The sequence below is a fragment of the Cheilinus undulatus genome, linkage group 19 (genome assembly GCF_018320785.1).
Source record: "Cheilinus undulatus linkage group 19, ASM1832078v1, whole genome shotgun sequence".
NCBI lineage: Eukaryota > Metazoa > Chordata > Actinopteri > Labriformes > Labridae > Cheilinus > Cheilinus undulatus.
In genome coordinates, this window is record NC_054883.1 from 13,042,890 (window position 1) to 13,067,780 (window position 24,891).

The 24,891-nt window shown below is 39.9% G+C and overlaps 1 protein-coding gene across 6 annotated transcripts; it reads right to left on the reverse strand.

Moving 5' to 3' along the window:
* Positions 1-1,619: 1,619 nt before the first annotated feature.
* On the reverse strand, positions 1,620-24,868 carry nktr (natural killer cell triggering receptor). Of its 6 annotated transcripts, none has more exons than XM_041813589.1 (17): positions 24,765-24,868; positions 22,993-23,071; positions 22,389-22,463; positions 20,441-20,548; positions 16,995-17,039; positions 14,034-14,121; positions 13,215-13,244; positions 10,789-10,934; positions 9,706-9,886; positions 9,366-9,536; positions 9,175-9,262; positions 8,527-8,675; positions 4,328-6,859; positions 4,081-4,164; positions 3,824-3,883; positions 2,440-2,541; positions 1,620-2,264 (listed from the first exon to the last, which is right to left on the reverse strand). In XM_041813589.1, the coding sequence occupies exons 2-17, from the start codon at positions 23,048-23,050 to the stop codon at positions 2,195-2,197; spliced, it is 3,987 nt and encodes a 1,328-aa protein (XP_041669523.1). In that variant the 5' UTR covers positions 23,051-23,071; positions 24,765-24,868; the 3' UTR covers positions 1,620-2,194. The 6 variants fall into 6 exon arrangements, with proteins under 6 accessions (XP_041669523.1, XP_041669522.1, XP_041669524.1 ...); XM_041813588.1 differs by having other exon boundaries at positions 9,706-9,925; XM_041813590.1 differs by lacking the exons at positions 22,389-22,463; positions 22,993-23,071; positions 24,765-24,868 and adding an exon at positions 16,661-16,684 and having other exon boundaries at positions 9,706-9,925; positions 20,441-20,513.
* Positions 24,869-24,891: the final 23 nt, after the last annotated feature.

The following is a 24,891-nucleotide window of genomic DNA, read 5'->3' on the forward strand; positions in this document are numbered from 1 at the left end:
CCCTCATAAATACTCCACAGGATGAACGGGCACACATTCCCACTCCATATTAAAGTATTGAATACAAAGTCATTGTAGTGGTGTATTGGCATTCAAATGCTTTTGTCCGTATAGTGTATATTTAGACACGTTTACACTTCATATCCTCACACCCAAGGTTATAATAGTTTTGATTTTTTTATCAGTTTTAATTTTTGTTTCCTTTTTACCTTTTGTTTCAATGTTTAGTTTAGTTTTAATCCGTGTTTACTGCTGTTTTTTCAGTTTAGTTTAGTTTTTATTAGTTTTAATATTAGTTTTGTCTGCAATGTAAGATAGCTGTCAGGGGGAGACCTGAAAGGTCTCTTCACTTTTTACTTTAATTATTCAGTTTTAATATTTGTATACAACTCAACACCTAAGATTTCCATTGTGTAAAGAGGTCTTAAATCAAATCAGGTGATTTTACTCACTCCAGGCTTGTTTGTTCATGCCAGTCAGTATGCTAGTGTTAAAGACTACAACTAAGGAGATTTTGTCCCTAATTCTGTCATTTTACTTAGTTTTGTAGGTGCACAATACAGTTTAAGTTAGTTTTTATTTTACGTGTAAAGCTTAGTTTTTTTTTTGTCTCAGTTCACTGAAAGGATTTTTACATTTTAGTTTTAGTTAATTATAATAGCCTAGATCACAACTTCATAAACTAAGTTTAAACCAAAGCAGGAGAAAAAGCTGTCAGAATACACTAATGTGTTAATGTGAAAACAATGTGGACATGTGGAAACAATATACAAGTAAAAAGGAAAAAATAAAAAGATTTTCCAAATTATCATTTGATCCAACAGGCATCTGAAAACCCCAGGAAAGGCACATTTTTAACTGTCCAGGGTGTAAAACCCTTTATATTTTCACCTGCACAGCATTTTAATGATTTACATTGACTATATGTGCATCACAAAATGCATTCTTTTCTAAAACTGCATTTCCTACTGTTGCATGATGGAGTTTTCTCCATCTAGGTTTGATTCTTACTGACCCCATCCATACAAAACAGGGCTGAACAGTGGATGTATTCACTGCCTGCACTCCTGCATTTGCAGATAAAGAAAGGACAGGCACTGGAGCATTTCAATAGGATCTCTCTCTTGTGGAGAAATCTTAGTGTCTTGCTTGAAGTTGAAAAAAACAGACTGGAGAAGCAGAGCCGAAAAATCTATGCAAATAAGGAGAGATTGAGTTTTCGCGTATTTCCAAGCTTGATTATTTAAGTCAAGTTTCCTGGTTTGAATTCCTCTTTTGACAGGACCTTTCTGTGTGGAGGTTCTATGTTCCCCCAATGCATTTGTGGGTTCTCTCCATGTGCTGCAGCTCCCTTGCACACTCCAAACATGCTCATTTGGTTAAATAGTGCCTCCAAAGCATCCATAGGTGTGACTGATACCTTTAAATCTCTGTCATCATCTGTATGGAAGACACAACCTCTTCTCTATAACATGAGACTTGTAACAACCTTCTTGTCATTTGATATCCATTGCCTACAAAGTAACAAGTTGCACTTTCTGAACATAAAGACAGATGGCGCCATTAAAGAGGAATAAATACTCCATCTAGGGACATGAACCCAAGAAAACAAAAGCAGAAACCTCAAAAGTGGTATTTATTCAGTGTAAACATTCATAACTGTTTGAATAAAATAAAAAAAAGAGCACACTATACTTTGAGTACAGTTTAAACATTCATGGTACAGTATTAAAACAACTGGAATAAAGACAAGTACAGCTTGAACTGCTGCTAAACTTTTTTTTTTTTAATAAACAATCCCACTTGCTGACCCTGCATTAAAAGCAAAAAGTACCAACCACGCCCCTCCAACAACTCAGATCTCAAAGATAAGAATTTTATAGTTAACGTGTTCATAACAGTTCATAAAACAAAAGTAGAAAAGGGTTACACAAATATACAATATTCTTTTAAATATATACAGATTATATAAACAGAAATTGTTTTTATACCTCTAGACATCTTGAGTTTCTTTCCTGTGGCTAACGTTACATTCTTCAACTCAAACACTGCCATAACAGCTCATAAAGCACAGGATTAATTACATTTTTTGCCATACAAGCTTCAGTTATTGTTGTTTTAATATAGCAACAATAACTAGCAAGTGTTTCTCAGTGTCAAGACTTGGTGGTTTTGTTCCCTCTCAGTTTGAGGATCAACTGTACCGACTGCTCTGACTGTGACTTCTGCGCCTGGATGAACTGCGACTGGAGGAGCGATATGACCTGCAAAAGCAGAGAAATCCCATTGAAATATCTGATGTTTTGTGCTTGAATATGACGAAAAATCCTGATGTTAACCTCTGGCTTGAAAAGAGGGACACAAAAAAGAGGCTAAAAAATCGGATCTGAGACGTGCCATCTTATCTATCAGGGTTCAGTGGGGAGCAGAACGTCTTACCGGGAACGGCGGTCTGAGCTTCTGTAGCTGTCACTTCGGCCGCGGCCTCTTCTCCTGCTCGCACTCCGACTCCGACTTGAATAGCTGTCGTAGGAGTCTGACCTGCATTAACATACAGACAAGTGACAAAGAAATGTTGGAGTCAGCTGATTAGCTCAGGAGAAGCTCACCTTAACTGTTTCTGTTCTCCTTTTAACCTGAATAATCGATCACTCAGTTACATAATGAAGAGTGAGTGGTTGCTTATGCTTCATAAAATTGATTATCAGACAATTATAGAGCATTTCCACATGTAGTATCAGCTTAAGATGGCTAGACTCGGTACCAGGGACTTTCTTTTCAATCACAGCATACACTTTACCTTCTCAATTATAGGTGGGTCATCATAGTCAATATTATTCTTTCTTTTTTATTATTCAATTCCAAAACGCCTAAGGTCATCAGGCAAAAATGACTACAAATGAATTAGCATTTGGCCAACATAGGTACATTTACTTTTGCCTCCATGTTGATTAATATACACGGTCTCTCTGAGTAAAATAAACATAATAGGCAGGTACACAGTTGCCTTGAGGTCATCAAGGCGACTGTGTACCTGATTCTCTGTGGCTTTTTGTCACAGCACGGGGACAAGTTTTGTTCCACTGCTGAAAAGAAAAGGAGAGTCTCGACAGTCATACAGCAGCATGAGGTCGCTGACTAGTGGAGTTTAATTCTTGTGTCGGATATCCCACTTTTCTCTGGCTGCTCAGGAGCTAACAGAGTCCTTCTATCACATCTGAGTATCGATTCAGCTCACTTGGAACCAAAAGAAACTAAGAGTATCAGGAAAAGAGTAGCACAGAAAAAAATAGAGATTAGACATGTCAGGCTGATACCACATAGTGGAAAGGCAAAATTAAACTAAACGACAACTATCATTTCTGAATCTGCTGATGGATTTTTAGGTTCAAAGATTTATTGTTCATTAAAAATGTCAGAAAATAAATAAAGGCTTCCACTATTTTCAGAAATTGCATTTAATAATTTTCTTGTTAGTAAAGCCTTGAAAAACATCAATTTTGTGGGGTTTTTTTTTGCAAGGGGAACAGTTCTCCATTGCTACTGATGCTGGTTATTACTCTTAAAATCAGGAAAACTGTGTATTGCTCCTTTTCATACAACCATGTAAACTTAATCAAACCAAATTATGGTTTATGAAAATGTCTTCAAACTCAATATTGCAGTAACAAGCACCTTATCTCTATTTTTAATGTAACTGAGACAATTTTCTCATGGAGTTTTGATGTGGTGTACTTAATACTGTCATTGTGTTTGTATCTAATCTTAAGGGTACTAAGCAAACCTTTGCACAGATTAAGGAAAATACTCCAAAGTTTCAAACCTGGATCTCCGATGTCGAGTATATGAGCGACTCCTTGAATGACTCCTACTGTAGGTCCGACTGACAAAACAAAAAGACACAAAACTACTTCAAGGATGGTTTCAAGAAAAAGGAGTTTTACTTGCTGAAATATACCAAAGTCCACAAAAATATCAACTTTAAACCCTAAAAGTTGTTTCTCTATGTGGTAGCTAAAAATACTTTCCCCCTAGGATCCAATAGGACATGTAAGACTCAGATCAGTGTTGAGCCTGTACCTGTGACTCCTGTAACTCCGATATGTGCTGCTACGAGAGTGTGATCGTCCTCTTCTGCGTCTCCCATGACTCCTACTGCGGCTCCTAGGGAGGTGTTACACTGGGTTATTGACGAGAGTTTGCCATGACTAGAACAAACCATAATCTTGATGCAGATGTTGATGCAACATTTCAAACATTGCTTCTGCCCCTTTGCTCTCCATTGAATAAAAAATGCAAATAACCTTATAAAAATTAAGTGTCTCACCTGGAGGAGTAGCTGGAGCTGCGGGATCGACTTCTGGACCGGCTGTAGGAGTGAGACCAACCTCTGGAGCGTGACCGGTGGCTGGAGACGGAGCGAGACTTCCTGGATGTGGACCTGGATTTCTTTGTCTTCTTTGGGGAGCTAGTGCGTGATGCTGCCCTCGTTTTCTTCCCTGCCGAGGGAGATCTCTCCTCACTGGAACTCTCCTGGTTCCTCGGCCGCTGGTTGAGCCGAGCCGTCTTCCGAACTTCGTCAAACAGAGATCCCGGCCTGACCCGGCTTTTGCTCTTGATCTCCATTCTGACTCCTTCGGCTTTGGTGGTCTCTTGAAGCTGGGCGTTTTTGACCATGACTTGATGCATGTTTGCATTCTGTAGAGCTGATGTTCCTTTCAAAGGCCTCCATTTGAAACTAATGAGAGGTTTATCCGTGGTTTCTTCTTCCTGCTTTTCACCAGGTGTTGTAGTTGAGTTTAAAGAGGGATTCTCTTTGCTGTTACCTGAAATCATATCTGCAGACTTTGGGGCAGATTTAAAGGCTGACTCAGCATCATTATGATGATCCTGTGTAACAGGGGGTTCTTCTATCTCAACATCATGCTCTGGAGTACAAATGTCCATGTCCTCTAGTGACTCTTGCTCTTTGACATTAGGTAAATTACCACCGTTCTTGTTAGATGACTGATGATGAGTCTCAGCATGTTTCAGGTTTCTGCAACTACTTTCTTTCTCTCGTTGTTGCCCCCTTTCTTCTTCTCTTGCAGCATTCTTGTTCACATTTTGGTTTTCACTAACACTCTCACCACCTGGTCTCTCTTTCACAGCTCTTCCAGGACTGCGTTTCTCCCGTCTTAACTCGTCTTCTTCCTCCTCCTCTCCAAACTCTAACGGTGGCTGCCAGTGAAAAGTCTCTTTCAGCTTCTGATGTTTCCTCTTGGATCTCTTCCCTTTGTCTTTACTGTGATGTGCTCCGCTTTTGTTCTCGCTTCTTTTCTTGTGTTTGTGTTTACGTTTGGCTTTCTTCTTGCTCTTGTGTCTCTCAGGCTCCTTCGCAGGACTTTCCTCAGATGTGATGGCAGCGACCGCTGCCTCTGACGTCTTTCTGGAAGCCTCGTATTCGGATTCTGAACTCGCCTCACCTTCTTCTTTTTCAGATACAGCCGATGTTCTGGTGGTGATATTTTCAGGGTCGCTTTCTGAGTTCCATCCAGACAACTTTTTATTGACATATTCACCAGACTGAGCTGCTTGTTTGTGCTTTCTTGACAGGGTGGCGCTGTTACTTTGGCTCACTTTATCGCTGTCACTGTCCCATTCAGACCTGCTGTTAAAGCTCTCAGCTGGAACTGAGCTGCAATGTTTCATCTCTCCATCCTGAGAGCTGTTTTTCTCTTTTGTTTTCTCCAGAGACTCCTGCTCCCATCCTGCCTCGTTTTCCGATCCTGGCTGAGCATCTCGACTACTTTCCAGTGAAATGTACTTGTCTAAATGTTTTATCCTCCTCAGAGAGCTGTAATACTCCTTCCACTCCTTGTTAAGCAAATTCTTCCTATGGCTGCTAGTTTTCTGGGAGTTTTCAGAGCCTGATCTGCTGTAGGATGATGACCTGGATCTGGACCTACTGTAGCTTCTGCTCCGGGAGCGGCTGTATGACTTGCTCCTTGATGATCTACTTTGTGAGCGTCCTGAAGGTCTGTTTGTTTGGACGCTTTCAGACTCACCTGGTAGATGCTTTGGTGAAGTCTGGGTTTTCTCAGAAGCGCTGTCAGCCGTTTTTCCAGCAGAGGAAATGCTACTTGAAGCTACTTTCGCTTTAATTTCCTGGATGTGGATGTAGGAAGGCTTCCACGGCTTCTGGCCTGGTTTCCAGCGTGACGGGGGAGGACTGTCACTCAGCGGGATCACAGGGACGCTTTCAGGAGGCGGGACAGTGGGGAGCCTTGGTACAGTTGGAACTTTGCCTTCTGGAGGTTTCTCAGGAATCAATGCATCCACTTTGAGCTTGTTAGCTTTCCTTTTTCTTGGAGATCTGGATGAACTCCTCTTTCTGGATGGAGAGCGGGATCTGTACCTGGATCGAGATCTGGAGCAAGATCGAGAATAGGACAGTGATCTCGATGGAGACAGAGACCGACTTCTAGATCGAGAAAGGCTTCTGGATCGTGAATAGGACCGTGATCTCCCTCTAGATCTGGACCGACTGGATGTGTATGATCTGGAGTACGACAGTGAGGACTGCCGTCGTCTATATGGTGATGAATGATGCTGATTTGAGGAGGAGCAGGACGGAGAGCGGGATCTCCTGGACTTTTTTCCGGAGGATGCAGACCTCTCTCCATCTGACAGGTAGGTCTCTTGAGCTTTGACCTTGGAGCTTTTCTTCTTGCTGTGTTTCCGTTTTTTGGCTTTTTTCTTGTGTTTGGCTTTTTTCTTCTCTTTCTTCTGTTTGTGGTGCAGCGGGGACCTCACTGAGCTACCGTCTGAGGATCGTTCTGCAGACCGGGACCACGCAGAGTCACTTCTGTCATCCCATCTGTAAGTGAGATTACCATTTCATTTGGTCAGAATATGCATGAAGCATAAAAATGTATCTTGTTAATGAGAACAACCAATCAACAAATCAGGCTGTACATGCAGGCCTGCCTCATTAGTAATAAACTGATTTGAACATGATCAAAACTTGATGGCCCCAAAAATGATTGGGGATATTTGCTAGATATTTCATATCCCTCCAGTCAGAAGCTGCAGCTGCAGGAAACTTCTCAATATCTATGATTTTATTTTTCAAAGAGTTATATCAAACAAAGTGGAATAAGAGTGTTAATCCTTGTAAAATGTGAACTTTACCCAAAAAAATCTAATCTCCCTCAGATAAAAATTTAAACAATAGAAAATTAATAGATAATTTAATAAACACAAAAAACAAATCCAGCATAAATAAGGGACTAAAGATGCCATACACCTGCAGATATGAATGAGTGTATTGGCCCTGTTTCCTGACAGGGATTGTCACTTAAATTGTACTTCAAAAAATAGTTACAAGTAGTGATCTCGGCTGTGATGTAGTAGCAAATACAGCCATATTTTGGAAAAAGAAATAAATATTTCATCAGGTACTTCAGGGTTTCCACTCTTTTCTAGAGATCACTTTCCAAGACTTTTCAAAGCTCTTTATTTCATTAATGTAAGTATGTTACAATAATAGTTTGGACATTTCTAAACTATTTTTTTCTTTTATTTAAAAAAAAGGTAAAATCTAGGCTCTGTAAAAAACATCCCCAGAGAGCAAAAGAATGTATCTTCACCAGCCACCACTACTTATCAACCGTTTGATGTGATCCTTGACTAAATTTAACCCTTTTAGATCTCAATCTGTTTTTTTCAAGGGAGCTCTCTTATGAAAATGGATTAAACCAAGAGAATGTCTTAATTTTGTAGGACTGCACATCTTTGTCCTCTTAATTTTGCTTTTTCTCTCATGTCTCACAAGTTTGATCGTTATACACGACTGGAAAACTGTTCGACTGTTTTCCAGGACTTGTGTAAACTTTGTTCTTTTTCACATAAATGCAGGGTCAAGAGAAAAGCATAAAATATGTTACCTGAGTGATGCTTGTACATGTATTTGTTAAAGCGTGTCTGAAAACAAGAATGAGAGCTCTGAGTCGAGGTGTTATGTTTATACTTGGAGGAGTTGGAAATGCACTCCACTTGAGCTAGCGAGCAGCTCTTAAAAATGTGTATTTTCCAGAAAGGCTATGGTGTTGTGCTCACTTGTAGTCAGTTTGCCGTAAAATCACTTAGAGGTAACAACAAAATGTTATTTTTTCGTTTACAAATGTGGGATGAATCTGCTAACAGGAAAACAGACTAGAGCGTCTGCTGTTACAGAGCGACTGCTGTCTCAAACCCAAAGTGGACACAACACAGGGTCCAATAGCTGACCACCTTTGTCCTCTCTTACTCTAGCGTAAAGGCACAGAGCTCTTCCTTTTAAGTCCTTTGTATCTTGAACTGGGTTTTTGATTAGTTAAAATTTAACATACTACTTTACAACATTGAGTCCCATTCTCCACTGGTGTTTTCAAATCTACCTCCACTTTATTCCCAGGGCTTGTATTGAAGTGACCATGCTGCCACGTCACTTCATTGTCTGATCGCTCTCTTGAACTGGTCAACAGTGAAAGATCACAGTCTTACTTGTCTCCTTTGCTCCATCTTTCGATGCTCGGTGGCTGATAGACTTTGGTTCTCTTCATCTCTTCTTTCCAGTGTGGCGGAGTTTCACTGCTGCCGCGCTCCTCCACGGACGCAGAACGTGACTTAGACCTTGTGGGGGTGTGATATCTCTGCAGAAAAAAGGAAAACACATCAGGATTCTGAAATACAGTGTTATGATATAAAACACTAAGTGTGCTGCGCTTAAGCTAAAATATATTCTGCCCTTCTGTGTGATGGTGTGTGTATCACTGAATAAGAGAAAGGTTTTGGCTTGTGAGATGGTACCATTCTGACTTGTGACCCCAGTGGAAATGATTATTCATAGTTCATAAACTACAAGAAATGGGCCAGCATTTAAGGGAGTCTGAAAAATTAAGAACAATGTCAGCCCATTAAAAACAGATGTTTTTTTTTTCCCCTTCTCTTGTGACCCCTTATCCCAACAGCTGTGTTGGGTCTGCTGCTATGAGTGATCATTTATCATATGAATAAAACAGACATTATAATCAACATTTCTGAAAACCATCACTTTGAGCTGGTCAAAGTATAAGAGGTGATATTATAGCTCAATTTCTATAAAAGTAAATCTGAAAACAAAATTTCTGATGTTATTGGAAGGGATTTTACCATCGTCCCTCTGCCTTTGATCTTCCGTCCCGACTTGGAGATGGCTGGCTTCTGGTCAACTGACAGAGACGGCTCTTCTCTCTCAACTCTGGAGAAAAAGACAAAATCAACATCTCCTGTCACCATTTGGGAGTTTAGAGTTCAGTGAGAGAGCTCAAACAAAGATAAATGAAACCTGACTTCATACTGACATCTGTGTGTTTTTATCTTCCTGAGAAGCGTTGTCCCGTCGCAGCAGGAAGCGGTTCTCTGGCACTGGTGGGATTTCCTCTGGTCTGACGACGGGCTTCTCTCTCTTGCTGCTCTGCTCCTTCTCTCCGTCCACTTCATTCTCTCCGTCCACAGTCCCTCTGTCCACAGGACTGTGAGGACGCGACACATGCAAAACAATGTTTTGTTATGCAAAGAAGAAACCCTTTGCTCACACATTAAATCATTGTGACAGGATTGCTATCTTTTATTGGGATTTATTTTCTCAGTTGTATTTGTCAAGACATTTGTGAGTAATTAAGAGAGTAAATCAAACACTACCTTTGCTTTGGATGGAGATCATGAGTGTTCTTCAGCTTTTTTGATTCCTTCCTTTTCTTTTTCAACTGTTTACTCGCATGTTTCTTGTGCTTTTGATGTTTGTGCTTCTCATCTGATTCACTCTCAGATTTTTCTGAAGAGGAGGGCTGAGACGATGAGTCGAGGGAATTCTGGGACGATTCTGCAGAATGAGAGTGATGTTTTCTCTTGCCTTCAAGTACTGAAACAAACACAACATCGTGTAATTGATAATGATGAAAATGTCCTCAGTCCCTCAAAGAAAGTGCTCCTCTTAATGAATTACAGCTAGGAGGAAAGTTGTTTTTGATGGTGTAACAGATTCTTCTCTGTGTGTTGGAGGCCATGAAAGCAGGCCTGGCAGCGTCAGGTGGGCAGATGCCAGCTGAGCTCCAGAGAGAGATCACCTCGCTGATCCTCATTAAACAGAAGATCAGGTTACATGCCCCGCATGAATACCAGTGGGGGGTTGCTGGCATGAAAATGCCAGCCTCTTTCAGAATGAGCACAAAATACAGCTCAGTTACAATCACAGGGAAAACATTAAACTTCACAAAAAGGAAAAAAAGAGAGGCTGCTGATGTGAAAAGATGACCAAAACATGTTAAATTTGTGCTTCTCTGGCTGGATGGATATGTATCTAATCTTTAAATACTTGGACTGAAGAGGTTTTCATACAGCATGGGTCAAAATTAAAGCATAAGTGAGGTAGCTTTCTATATTTCATTGTCAATACTAAAAGAGTAAAACCCATAGTGCCTTCATCAGAGTTACTCAAGAGCTCCAGCTTCGTCCAAATTGATGCCAAACACAGAATCAGTGCCTGAAAATAGTCCCAATAAATCCACTGAGCACTCCAGTTGAACTACTGTTTACCAAACAAACACAATCACACCTTTTTAAGGCATGAGTAGAGAGACATTCTATAAGAATGACACATATCTCTGACCCATGTATTAAGACTGAGGAGGCCAGATTTGATAGTTGCATCAGATTTGATGCTGGAAAAAATGAAATAATGCTTTCCTTGCCTTCAACAACAGGTATCTGGGTAATGGAGCTTACCATCGTTAGCAGACTTTGTGAAAAGTTGTCCACAGTCTATCACTCTCACATCAGCGTAGGGTCTGCTGGCTGGGTCCGTCTTCAGTCCCTCAATCTTCTTTATCACTTCAAAACCAGAGATGACGAGACCAAAGACGACATGGACTCTGGACAGAGGCAGAAAAGATTGATGTCCAACACAGCTTAGATTTAACCTTACATAGCAGATGGATACACCCGTTTCCGTGTTTCTCACTGGCAAATCCATCTTGCAAAGCTCCAATCTGAACCGTTTGGGCTTGGTTAGAAAGTGACAGGATCAATCAGCGACCAAGGGCAATACTTTCGGGCACGGTGGAGTCGTGATGTAAGCAAGCAGCAACAAGAGACCGGTGCAATTATGGCGAAGACATTAGCATGGATGCTGCTAAAGCGCCAGTTTTATCAGAACTTGACTTGACATTTCTTTGTTAAAAGAAGAACAAAGAACTGCAGTGAGTTGTTTTCTTTTCAAAAATGACACAAGTCATGTACTGACATGTCTACTGTTGCCACGGTTCGCGTTGTGCAGTTCTCTACAGAGTTTAGTCCTCGGTAGGGGCGCAGCTCGATAGCGGCTACATCACGTGTTTTGTTGCTCTGATTGGCCCGTAAAGATGTGACAGACAGAACGTTCATCCAATCACCCTCCGAGTTTTTTTTTTTCAAAGGCTCTGTCCTTTCCCAAACACTGTGTATGGGTGGTTTACCAGACGGATGTGTGCGTGTCAGGTTAACTTAGGGTGTATTCACACCTGGCTCGTTTGGGGCAGTTGTTCCGAAACAGCAAGCGCCCCTCCCTAAAGTCCAGTTTGTTTAAACATATGTGAACACAGCAATCACACTTGGATGCGGGACAAAACAAGCGGGCCAAGATCGCCAAAATAGGGTGGTCTCGGCTCGCTTCCATTCGAGCCCTGTAGTGGTTCCTTTGCAGTGAGAACACAATCACCTCAGCAACCGGCACAACTGACTCATAACTGTAGTACACACTGTAGTCAAGGCGTAGTAATGCGCCCAGTTGCCAACCGTTCAGTTAAAACAATAGAAGAAGAAGGAGTAGAAAAATCAGCAACAGCAGAAGAAGAAGAGAAGGCAGAAAAACAACAGATCTATCTGAGCGAAATGAGTCGTGGCTCCGTGAGGCGGCATGTCTTTATTTTAACAAGTGCATCAGCACATTATTTTCCAGACGCAGTGTTAACTGTCAAAAAAAAATGCATTTTTTGTTGATTTAGTGAACACTGGTACATTAAAAAAAAAAATAGCCACACACGCTGCTGATGCTCCATGGCTGTTGTTTTTCCCCGTGGAAAAAGGTTAAGAACCTGAATGAATGAATGAAGATAAGGAAACTCCCCTGCCTTCCCTGTAAGATTTCTGACCAGTGAGAGACGAACTGGAGTGCACATGGCATTTGTTTACAACTTTGGACCGCAAGAGACTTTTGCCGTGTGAACACAAACGAACCAAGTGACAACTGAAACAAATGTATCGGTTTTGCCCCTGAATTGAAACAAAGCAAACGAGCCACAGGTGTGAATACACCCTTAGAAAAGCTTCACTATTAGATGTCTGTAAGTCATTAAAGTGTAATAAAATAAACAGTTCTCAAGAAGAAACTTATCATAAGTGAAGGTGTCATACTAGGATTGGGTGGTATCCATTTTTTAATAAGGTCATACCCTCCCCAAATTTCACCCCCCCTCGTGTATTATTATACAGTATCTACCAATGTGAATCAATGTCTCGAGGGCTTCAAAACAGATAAAGATCTGCCTTATTTATATCTGTGTTGTGCAGCCTGGTGAGTGCCGTTGTGCTGCGAGTTCACTTTGTAAGAAGCTCATAAAAAGTTCCGGACTACTTTAGAGCTTGAAATTACGATCGATAAACTTCATCTACGTTTTTAAAATCTGTTGATGGGGTAATTATGGAGGACTTTTCTGCTGCAGCACGCAGCACCTGTGGTTATTATTCACACACTGGCAGTGGCGCTGCTGGTGGAGAGGGACACATATTTTCATAGCATTCATTAAAAACATGCACTCATTACATGGCACTTTTTTAATGATGTTAAATAAAGCAATACCAAGGCTATTTTTTTTTTTTTAACTATATATTTTTGGGCTTTTTTAGTGCCTTTATTGGACAGAGGAAGATAGTGGATAGAGTCGGAAATAGGATAAGAGTTAATACCCCGGTGTACGGTATTCCCGTATTACCACCCATTCCTATGTCATACACAACAACAGTGTTTGATACCAGTATTTTACTGTACTGCAAGTTGCAAAGGCCTAAAAAACCCTGTTCAAGACTGGGATATAAAGGCAGATTTTTTTATTCATGATTAACTGTTTGCACGTTTTTAAAACTATCTTAAGTACTGGAGTGAGACTAGATTTTACCCATCGAGGTGAGGCGCCATCTTTGTCGTGCTGTAAGTAGAAATTCCAGGAAGGAAAGCCAAAAAAGATGAGCCAATGGCACCAGCAAGGAGGGTCATGTAGAAAGAAGAAAGACGTGAAGAAGAATTAGTGGGAGCGGCTCTTTTCAACAAACTGTGAACACTAGTGTACCTTGGGAAAATTCTCAAAGTAAAAGCAATACTTGCAAAACCATCTTTTTTTTAATAATAGCTGATCTCTCACTAAAGCAGAAAAATCAAATTCTGGTAGATGGCTAAAGAAACAGCAAAAACAGGCCTAACAGCCTGTTTATATGTCCTCCTTTACGTTATTAACTTCCACCTTAAGGTGACAGCCTGTTTGGTGATAACTGAACTCTACAAAGTCAAATAGAAAGTGTCACCTTGGGCCATTTTGTGAAATTTGTTCAAACAATCCAAAGTAAACACTGAACTCTGCACAATATTTGCAAAAACAATCTAGAGAAGAATAAACAGTCAGGAGAAAGAGAGAGAGAGAGAAACACAGCCTTGGAGACACATTACCTTGGAAGAGCAGGATGCTAGAGTTTCTGTAAAATGTTACACAAAATGGCAAGAGAGAAAATGTAACATATTTGCAGGTAAAAAAAGAATGAATCCATGTTTCTGTGCACTTTAAAACTATCTGCTCACACAGCGGGGGACTGTCAATGGCAAATTCCACTTTACAGATTTTAAACAGAAAAAAAGGGGAGAGCAAAACATTCAAAAAAGCAAATAAATAATGAAAAGAACTTGTCGGTTGAAGGATTTTAATCTACATTTAATAGTAACTCACATAAAAAACTGTGAGCCGTTGGTGTCCTTCCCTCGGTTGGCCATGGACAACAGGAAGGCTTTGTCGTGTTTGAGAGTGAAGTTCTCATCTGTTGGGACCAGAAAAAGACAGATCCAAGTCTTCGAGTGCCCCTTTTAAAACACGTTGGAAATATTCAGGGGAAAGTAGGATTAAAAGGAAGAAAAACTGTAAATCATAAATCCTAATCATTGCCTCACCAACAAGTCCTTCCACAACTGCACTGTTTAGCTTACTTTCTGTGGTTTTGTTGTTTTTTTCCCCCCAAAAATGAATACTTACACAAAAATATGACCCTCAACAAGTACCAATTTATACAATACTGATTTTTATTCATTCTAGCACAAAATAAGAGGCTTGCTTTTGTAACCTTATTGCATATTAAATGAATGAAAACCAAAAACACTGAATGCTTTGGAAAATTGGTGCATCTGATGTGTAGAACATGCAATTTAAAAGACACGAATATTTGAAAATCAAGAGGAACTATGCTTTAAATAAAAAAAAACTTACATGTAACAATTATCAGGCTTTTGGAATATAAGCCATTTCCTTAAAAGCTGGGACGCTTTGTTAAATGTTAAGACAGAATGTGATTATTTGAAAAGCATTTAATCCCCATATCTTCTTGAAAATAGCTAAAAGACAACATATCAAAGGTTTCAAACAGACTTTGTTACTGTCTTGGGGAAAAAATATGCTAAAATTATGCTAATTTTGAGTTTAATGTCAATAAACTTTTCAAAAAGGTTGGGATGTGGCAACAAAAGACTGGAAGAGTTGTAAAACAAAAAAAGAAAAAAAAAACACCTGATGAAGCATCTCACTGTAAAGAAGGTGTACCGACAACAGGCTGGTAACAAGACTGGATGTAAAATGAGCATCCCATGGAAGCTAACCCCCACCGCCACATAGTCTGTACAGGGCTCCTTTCGCACTGTGGAACAAATTGCCCCCTTTTTAGCCAGTCCTTGGATTTCCACAGCGTGAGCTGGGATCCATCGACACGTGCCATTAGCACCACTCAACTCTGCTTGATTCTATTTTTAGCACTATGTGTTACACATGCCAGCAAGCATGTGTCTGCACAGAGCAGATCAACCCAAACAGGAAGACACTGAAAGACCACACAGAGCATCCAGCCAATTTCAAAATAAAACAGCAGGTACAGACCGTCCGTCAACTATCCTGCCTATTTTTCAACATTCTGTCAGAACAGGAAGCAAATTAAAAGCAAATAAACCCAGTACAGGCAAAGAGACGGACAGCTTTGTCAAATCCTGCTGTGACTTCCTTGTCCAGCAGCTCAACCCCAGCAACGCCATCAGCATGGCCAACTTTGCTGGGCAGATCGGCTGCACAGAGCTGCAACAGAAGGCCCACAAGTACATTTACATGAACTTTAGCCAGGTGGCCACTCCGGAGAAGTCATTTAACTTGTCTTGCTGCCAGCTGGTCACCCTCATCAGCCGCAATGAGCTCAACATGCACTGTGAGTCTGTGGTCTTCCAGGCCTTCATAGCCTAGGTGCGTTACAAACAGGAGGACTGACGACTGCACGTTCAGGTCTTACTCAAGGCTGTCCCTGCCATTCCCTCACAACCAACTTCCTGCAGGCCCAGCCCCTGGCCTCTGGACTGGGAACCTCAGTGTTAAGACTACCTAGTCCAGATTTTCCAGGATCTCAGCCTCCACAAACCCACCAGTTGTCTCCTGCTGAACACCTAATTTGCCAAAGCTCATATACACACTTCTCCATATTCTTTTCCTTATTCATGTGAACTTGTGATCCAGCTGCTCTGACTTGAGCTTCTCTGCTCTCTGCTTCAGAAACAGACTATCAGACTTATCTGGAGTAGGAATGCGAAGGGGTTCACTACTTTATTAAAGTCTGTGCTTGTACAAAGTGCAACAATTCAACATTTTTTTCAACAGAAACACTGTATTGGTCCTCTTAGTCCTCATATTCATAGAGTGTTGTTTAAAAAAGTGATGCAGCAGAGTGATAAACATGACCCTGTCCAAACATTCTTGAAATGTGTTGAACAAGTCATCTAATTCAAAGCTGGCATATAACTTGCTAAGAACACCTTTATATTTCAGCATTCGTTAAGACATCTTTGTGCCATCATCAGGTAAATATGGGTGTTCAATGTTTTGCAAATCCTCACAATCTGTTTCACTGGCATTTTAAAAACTTCCCAACTTTTAGGAACTGGGTCTTAAATGAAAGTTTTTCAAATTTTGGAAACCCAAAATCTTAAATGCTTCAAATGTTCTCTTCATTCTTATGAAGCATTGTGCAAGGCAGCAGTGTGTCAGTGTGGTTCTCTATGGGGTCTTCCTACTGAGCAGTGAACCCTGCAGCCTCCGTCTGACCACACGTCATGGAAGTTGTGTGGTTATAAATACACGTATGCAACATAAAAAGTAACCTGAGCACCCTGAGGCTCGGAGGGGGTCTAACAGTGAACTTGTTTGAATAAGAAAACCTAGAACAGGCCTTTAGCACAAATGTGCACCTGCAAACATTTGCACTGTTTTAGTGACAGAGGAAGGTGGTGGGGACAATGTTGACATTGTGTTACTGAACTGTGTTCATCTCTTACCTTCTCATTTTGCAAAAGACCACTCTATAAATAAAAGAATATGTTGAAAATTTTAGGCAGGAAGATTGTAGCTTTCAATAAAGAGAATGCCTACTCTCCATGCTGATTTGATAAAGCCCTCTACTGTTACTAAACAGAAGACAGCACTACACAATGGAAAAGTGAAGGTCGACAGAGTCATACGTAGGAAAAATTCACAAGAAACCCATTACTAGCGCCATATTTACATGCAATATATTGCTCATGCAAAAGAAGTTTAGTTGCTTTCAAAACGACACTTATCAGACATCCAAAACTGCAGGCTGCTTATTTGATGGAGTCAAATTTGAATTACCTTCAAAGTAGCCTCCGTATATGGACTCTCCGCCCCGTCCATTTCCTGCAGAGAACAACATAGTTCAATGACAGGGTATATACACAAAATCTGACATTAAATTTAATACTTTAAGACCTTTTTCTAGATCTTCTTCAAACATTTTAAGACTATTGCATCTTTAATTTCTAACCCACTAAATTAACAACACATTTACGTATGTGTTTTGTTCTGATAGAAAGATAAAAATATGACAACAGGAAAATGCCGGTAGTATTTCCTATAATAGTGTGTAAATTAGGCTCTCATGGACAATTTAGAGATTAAACTATGAGAAAAAAGATGACATAAAGCATCTGAATGGAAGGTCTTATTTTTATCAAACAGCCTAAAAGCAGTTTATTAACTTTCTAAAAGTACCTGTTTATAAGTTTTGCACTGCAGATAAAGCTGAAAAGTAAAACAGCAAAACTTTTGATTGAAGAAAAAACAATTGGGTACAATTGCCCATTTCAGGATACTTATAATACTTTGTAATTCTGCAGTATTTTAAAACCTCCAACCTCTTTAGATAATTATAAAGAATTAAGACCTTAAAGTCTTGCATTTAAGACTTTTTATACTTTTAAGACCCCCATGGACACCCTGAATAACAAATAAAAACACTAATACTAACCTGAATGAATTTCACCAGATTACAGAAATAAACTATTTTGTGTGGTAACTGTATCTAGCAAAAAGTATGATATCTGGTTTGTAACTTTGAAAACAAAGTCAAAACAGGACTTTGACTCTTCATGAGAAATTGCAGGCATCTTGAATTCATTTTTGCTATTTATAATTGACTTCCTGTTTGGTAGAGACCCGCTTTTATCTTGAAAGAAAATAAGGACTTTCAGGTAGACTGATGTTAGGCCCACAGTGTCTAATCTTAGTGTAAGTTATTCTAAATGATATCAACAGATTAATTCTGCCATTAAATCCATTTTTGAACATCTGAGGCTTTTATCCAAGACTAAATTGTTCTTTTATCTTTGAAAGACTTTGAGCAAGTGATTCATGCTTTTATTCAAACATGTGTTGACTACTGCAATGCACTCTAAATCTGCTTAAACCAAACTTCCCTTGCACGTTTACAGTTAGTAAACTAGAAAAGCACTCAGAGAGCGCAGACCTCCACTATAAGCCCTATCTCCCAATAGTGAAGAATCCTTTAAAAATATTCCTGGATCCAGATGGTGATCTGAATCACTCCCAAAATCTAATTCGCCGATTACTCCCTCCCCAGTTGGGTGGAGACACGGTGAGGCAAAGCACTGGCTTCGCTACGTGTGGACTGTCATGACAGAAGCACCCATGGTCTCACCGGACGACTGAAAGTCATCGCAGAGGGTGAATATTCCTCTATTCCTCCCAGCATTGTGAGTATTCTTGCTACAATTCGCTGTCTTTGTGTCTGTTATGCTCTGACTCGTCTCCTCGACCGGGCGTGCATCTTTCAAACTCTATAAACTCCAAAACTTTGAATAGAAAGACACCCAAAATGCTGCTGGGATTGAAGTTATTCATGTCCGCCATCTCCTGGTGTAAAGTGGTAACAGGGCAGACCTCCGCCATTAGCCCTATCTCCCAATAGTAAAGAATCCTTTTAAAAAATCCTGGCTCAAGACGGTGATCTGGATCACTCCCAAAATCTAATCAGTTCTTCCTTATGCCATTTCTGACATTTCCTGAAAATTTCATCAAAATCCATCAATGACTTTTTGAGTTATGTTGCTAACAAACTAACTAACAAACTAACAAACGAACAAACCCACCCGATCACATAACCTCCTTGGCGGACATAAAAATGCAACTGTTTGCCTTTTAAAGAGTTGAGAATACATGAACATACTGCCCCATTCTTGTCTCCCTACACTTGCTCCCTGTACATTTTAGAATTCACTTTAAATTTTAATGTTGTTTTTGAATCATTAAACAGATCAGCTTCCCAGTACATTTCAGTACTTTTAAAAGTTTACACCCCATCGAGATCTTTGAGATCGGCTAATAAACCTTGTCTTGTTGGTCCAAAGACCAGAGTAAAAACCTGAGGTGACTGAGAATTTTCTGTGGTGGCTCTTAAGTTGTGGAATGAGCTACCTCTGGAAATCAGAATGCCCCCCTTACCCTTACCTTTTTTTGAGTCATGTCTTGAAACTTATTTTGATTCTTTGTCTTTTAACTTAGCATGACAGTTGTGTAATCTTTCCATGTTTTTTATATTACTATGATAATTGGCGGTTTATCTGCCTGTGTTTATGTGTCTATGTGTCTCGATTTGCATGCCACGCAGAGCCTCCAGTTGTCCTTGATACATCTTAGAGTACTTCTTGGGTGTACTGGTTGGAAACTGGTGCCATAAAAAAAATCAGAAATTTGTACGGAATTTCAATAAAATTCTAAAATTTTGTGCCAAGTCATCATTTGGGTTCCTTCTCTATATAAAAATAAATCTTTTTTCTCTTTTCTCCGTCTTCTTTTCTACCACGGGTTGTTTTTGTGGCACTGCCCCCTCCCTTTTTCTGTCTCATTATGTTGTCAGGTTGCTTTCATACACAAGATTTTGTGGTACTGCTGCTTCGTTGCTCATTTATCTGCTTGCCTCTATTCCCAATTGACTTCACCACCATGCCAAAGAGGAGGCGATGTTGCTCTCAAACACATGCTAAAAGAAACTACAACAGGTTCAGGAATCCGTTGAAGCTACAGGTGAGCTTCTTTATTATTGTTCCTGCCATGAACCAGCTTGTGCCAGCGACTACTATAGCTCAGGTGAAGTTCTGTGAAACACCACGTGTCAGAACAAACATAATTAACAGTTACGAATCTCAGTAAATCCAGCGAAGACAGTGGTTATCGTTCAACAACCTCTGTCCAAGACTTCCTGCAGTGTTTTCCTCTGCAACAAAAATGCCAACATTTCTCTGCTAGTCACATCTGCCAGACTACTACCTTTCATATGTTGCTTTTGAGTCTTAGTTCAACATTAGAAAACAAGTTAAAAAGCAGCTTGACCCTATTTTTATTAATTGTTTGGTAAATATGTTTCTTTGAGTCCCTTTAGCTTATAATTAAAATGCATACATCAGTGTTAGTGTCTGTTACAGATAAATAGAGAGCAGAGGAGAGAGATGGTGATGTCTCCCAGTTTTCCAAATTCTTGCTTTTATTATCTTTTATGTGTGTTTTAGTGTCCAATGTGTTTTTTAATTCAAGATTTTCTCACTGTGTAGCATTTTGGTAAATGTAACGTTTTAAAATGTGCTATATAAATAAAGTGGATTGGAATGGACTGGGCTGCTTCTTCCCAATGGGTTATTTTAGAATGAAGAAGTGTGAATACAAACAAAATGACTTCATTAAACCAACATTAGAAACCACACAATTTTAGGAGGCAAACAAGGGTATATGTTTGACATTTTTACCTTCAGTGAAGTCTCCTCCTTGGATCATAAAGTTCTTAACAACTCTGTGAAATGTGGAGCCTTTGTAGCACAGCTTTTTCCCTGTGATTTTGCTTGTTCCCTTTTCACCTGCAAATGGATACACGTTACCCGAGCTCACATCAAACGTAACAGACCTGCTACTGCATGAGGTAGCTTTGTGAATACCATGTGCTCTAAGAAGAAGTGAAATGTACATCCTGAAAGAGGTTTATTCTAAACAAGAGAACAAAACCACCGTAGGAGAATGATGTGAGGAGGATTCAATAAAGTAGATGTATCCTATTAATACTTGAGCAGAATTCATCAATTTATCACTGGGGGGATGCAAACAGAGGGCAGAATATTGACCCAAAGCTTTTACCCACTGGGTTTTTACCCACTGGGTAGAAAGCACTCTAAAGGTTGAGATTTCATTACATGTGTAGATGTGTCTAAGCTTTCAGAGGACAGAGAGCTGTTTGTTTTTATAGATGGCTTAGGTTTCCTGCTACTCTTATGGTTTTTTTAAGTTCTCTTGCTTCAGCATTATTCGAAGGGTTTGGTTTCTAATTGTGTGGGTTGATTCCCTCCTAAAAGGACACATTAGAGACTTTAAGAAAGCCACAGCAAACTGCTCAGTCAGACAGACTATCACTTTAAAGTCTGTGTGTTGAGGAGAAAGCACAGACATAGAAGCTTGAAAAATGAGAGGCAGGATCAACCTGCAGTCTGCTCATGGATTTATGGCTATCTTCAGCCAATCCAAGCTTGCCATGGTACACTGTGTACTACTCTGTGGGGTGAAATATCTAGGCAGAGAGAGCCGGACCCCCTCCATCCAGCCAGGGCCTCCATCTGTCATCCAACAAATTACACTTGCTCCTTTCCACAAGATATCAAATGGCCAAAGAGGGGTGTCAAGAGTGACACTGAGGCTTTTATTTGCAATCTCATCTTCTTGTCTACTTTTTAGGATGAGCCTTTAGGTAGAGATGAAGTTAATCAAAATAGAATAGGCAGACCCTATGATTTATAGTAGTATGTATCCTGGCTATTTGAATTAGTAGTGAGTCAACAGTGTCTATGCTTTTATCACATACTCTTGAACAAGTCATAGATTTTTGGGGGGGGTTTGGCTCATAGACAGACCAGATCATTAGCTTTATGCTGACACATAACAGACTGGTTTAAAGGCTATTAAAGGAAAAAATCACAGCCATTTTAACTTGAAAAAGTAGTAAAATTCATTGTTCCTAGAGTTAAGAGATGCAAAGTTATTTTCTTAGAATATCTGCAGTCTGTAATGCTAAAGTTGTCTTATTGATCAGAGGTTGCTTGTGGGCTGACTGAGTTTAACCCAAATGATCAGCAAGTTAGGGGACCTGCCATGACACCTATCACACACAAATAACATGGAATGAGTGGAAAAGCATGCTTAAGTGTTTTGCTGCAAAAAAGGATAACCAGTTATGAGGGGCTGCTTGTTTTCTTTTAACAGTTAGGTCTGGTCGCTAGTTAAGTTCCACCAAAGTTTTAAACAATCTGTTGTAAGTAGGGATGCACTGATGCATCAGTTCTGCACCGGTTTCAGCCGATACTGGCCCTGTTTCCAAACATCAGCCATGGGCTGAATGATATGAGATGAACAGTTATTAGTTACCAGCGTTTATCTGTTGTGTCCAATCTATCATATGCTAGAATCTGCTATATCTATCTGTTAAATCAAATGCGATTTTTTTAAAGGGCAGAAGAAGTGACCAGTTAGACAAACTCTGATTGACCTGTCTTTATGGCCAAATGTGAGAGAAAATACTGGCATAACAGGAGTCTTACACAAAGAGGTTATACCAGCTTACCCCTGTATTTAGTGCAGAATATGAAGCCAAATGATGACATTCAACATTTTAATGTGAGGTAAGCACGTCCTTGTTGACCGAATGTTACTCACCAGTGCACAAAGAGAGAAAGTTCTTGCTTGTCTTGGGACAAATATCAGAAAAAAGTTGGAAGACAATGCGTCCAACTAGAAAACACAAGAGGACAAATTAAGCAAACTTCAGCTTTTCTTCCCATCACTGACAAATTTTACAAGGTAATAAAAACATGCTGTTAATAACAAAAAATGTTGATGACAAAATTAGGCACTGCACACTCCTGCACATTCTTTTATTTTTTAACAATTAGGAGAATCCTGTGGTGACATAAAACCTTCCCAGAGCTCAGAGCAAACCTGAGAGCACTCTTATGAGCGCAATGATAGTTAGTTAGTTCCTCCTTATCTAAATATGAATTAAGATTTTTTTATTGAGCCTATGGTTGCTAAACTGGTCCTGCTGTCTTTACATTTAAATCATTTGCTCTTCTTCAATTTTTAAAGTACACAAAGCTAATAGCTTCCCAACCAAACCGCTCAGCGCAGCGCAGACACAGTTACAAAAACAATCTTCATACATGCAATAAAGGCATCTTTAGCGATTAAATCAGTTCAAAGCAAGCAGATATGAAAATTAACTGACACTGTTTACCTGTAAACTAATTTTAAATTCTCTTACCTGGCTCCCGGTTGAGCTCCACATCAAAGTAACACTGAGGGCGGTCTTTCACCCCCATAGTGATCAAAGTCTGCTTGACCTAAAATGCAGAAAGAGTAAACTTGGCATAAAAAGAGTACGGCTTTCTTCTCTTTAACAAAAACTGCAACAAGTTTGCTGTTTTTAGCTCAGTGTACACCTACAGACAGCAACAGATTTAGCAAAGTGTGTTGGACAATAGTGTGGAGAGACGAGCAGACGGTGAGGGAGTAAGGAAGAAGAAAGGGGAGGGGAATGAGCGATAGAGGGGAGTGAGAGAGAAGTGCAGAGGGAAATGTAGCAGCAATGCAAATGTATACACAGTACTGCTTCCTTAAGGGACATTTTAAACTCCATTTCAACTGCCCTCTTGGATATCACTGACAGCTCATGGACTCTTAAATGTCATGAACTGCTGATGCTATAGAGCCTACATGGCCAACAGCATGAGGAGAGTCAGAATGGACAGAAATTCATCCTCATAGTGTGAAAGTACATGTTTCCAGCCAAAATAGTACAGATAAATGCATCTATCAAACACTAAAACTCAGTCAGAGTCAGGTCAGTTTCAAATGTATTTTCTTAGCAGCCACAGGGACTAAGCAAACTATATGCTGAATACCTTAAAATTAAATCAATGCCTCATGTAATTCATCAGACTTATTTTAGGCCAGCCTTTCCCAAACTTCAGTGTTCTGCAGCCCAGTTTGGGACCTGACAATCTTCTGGGGCTCAACAAAGTCACTTCAAACAACCATAACACGATACTCAAATATTAACCTTCTATTTATCCATCTTATTTTTTCTTTTTATTGGAGTACTCCTGGGGCCCAACATGGCCGATATATCGGTAGAATAAACTGTTATATCTGTCGATACTATCGATGCCAATAATATCGTGCATCCCAATTGATTACTGTGTTTAAGTATCTTGTTAACTCTAATTCACATCACTATGATGTGACCTGCTCAATATTATGCAATCCAACACTTAACGTCTATCATCAATTTTTGTAAACCTCACATATTTTTAGTTTTCTTGATATGGTCAGAGAGGGGAAAAGTGGGTGGTAGTGATCTGGGGCGCATTCACTTTAAAGGTGTCCTGTTGTTTTGCTACTCATATGTATGTCGTGCATGTTGATGAGGTTGGCAAAATATCATGAACAACTTCAGAACGAGTTGTATTCATAGCCTCACTCTTATCGTGTTACAAACCCAGGCTGTCTGTGTCTATCCGTGCAACTTCCCGTTTAAACACAGAAACCAATGAACCAATCTTCAAGTCAATTTGTTTGATGAATATTAGTATAGTGTAACAAATGTGGTCTGCATGCCATGCAGACCACCATTTACTTTCTTCTAACATATTAAATATCATTATGAGTCCAGACAGTCAGATGTTAACAGAGCTGATAATAACATTAGCCTCTGAACGTCCATATTCAACAACTATAATGCTTTAAGTTAACTTTAGTTAGCTGTAATTGCATTAATTATTGTACAAATGGCGTTTCGGTTCTGTAAGGGGAAAAGAACAACAACTTCGGCCCATGTTTGTTCAAAAACAAGAAAGTTAGTTAACAACCGCTAGCTCAGTAGGCTGACACAAATATTAGCACAGGCGAAATGGTTGAGCTAGCGGCTAGTTAGCCTGCTTCCGCCCGTTTAAACTTAGCCGCCATTATAATTACATTTAATATAACTGTGAAATGTAATTATAGGTTATTAAAAACTAAAAAGCCATTACTAACCTTTGTGCAGTAGCTAGCTAGTCAATACGCTAGTCACTGACCGACGGCCGACAAGTAGCATGCGCTAACCTCACTTATTTTTTGGTGCCCTGCAAGGATTTTCGAAATGGTTGAGAGCAGTTTTGTC

What these genes read in the sequence shown, in the direction of transcription:
- nktr (XM_041813588.1), bottom strand. Translation starts at nt 23,050, where the DNA reads ATGGGGGTGAAAGACCGCCCTCAGTGTTACTTTGATGTGGAGCTCAAC. An exon ending in AACGGCTCACAGTTTTTTAT is followed by an intron (nt 13,245 to 14,033) that starts GTGAGTTACTAT and finishes TTCTACTTACAG; the next exon opens with CACGACAAAGATGGCGCCTC. An exon ending in CGGAGTTACAGGAGTCACAG is followed by an intron (nt 3,884 to 4,080) that starts GTACAGGCTCAA and finishes TTGTTTTGTCAG; the next exon opens with TCGGACCTACAGTAGGAGTC.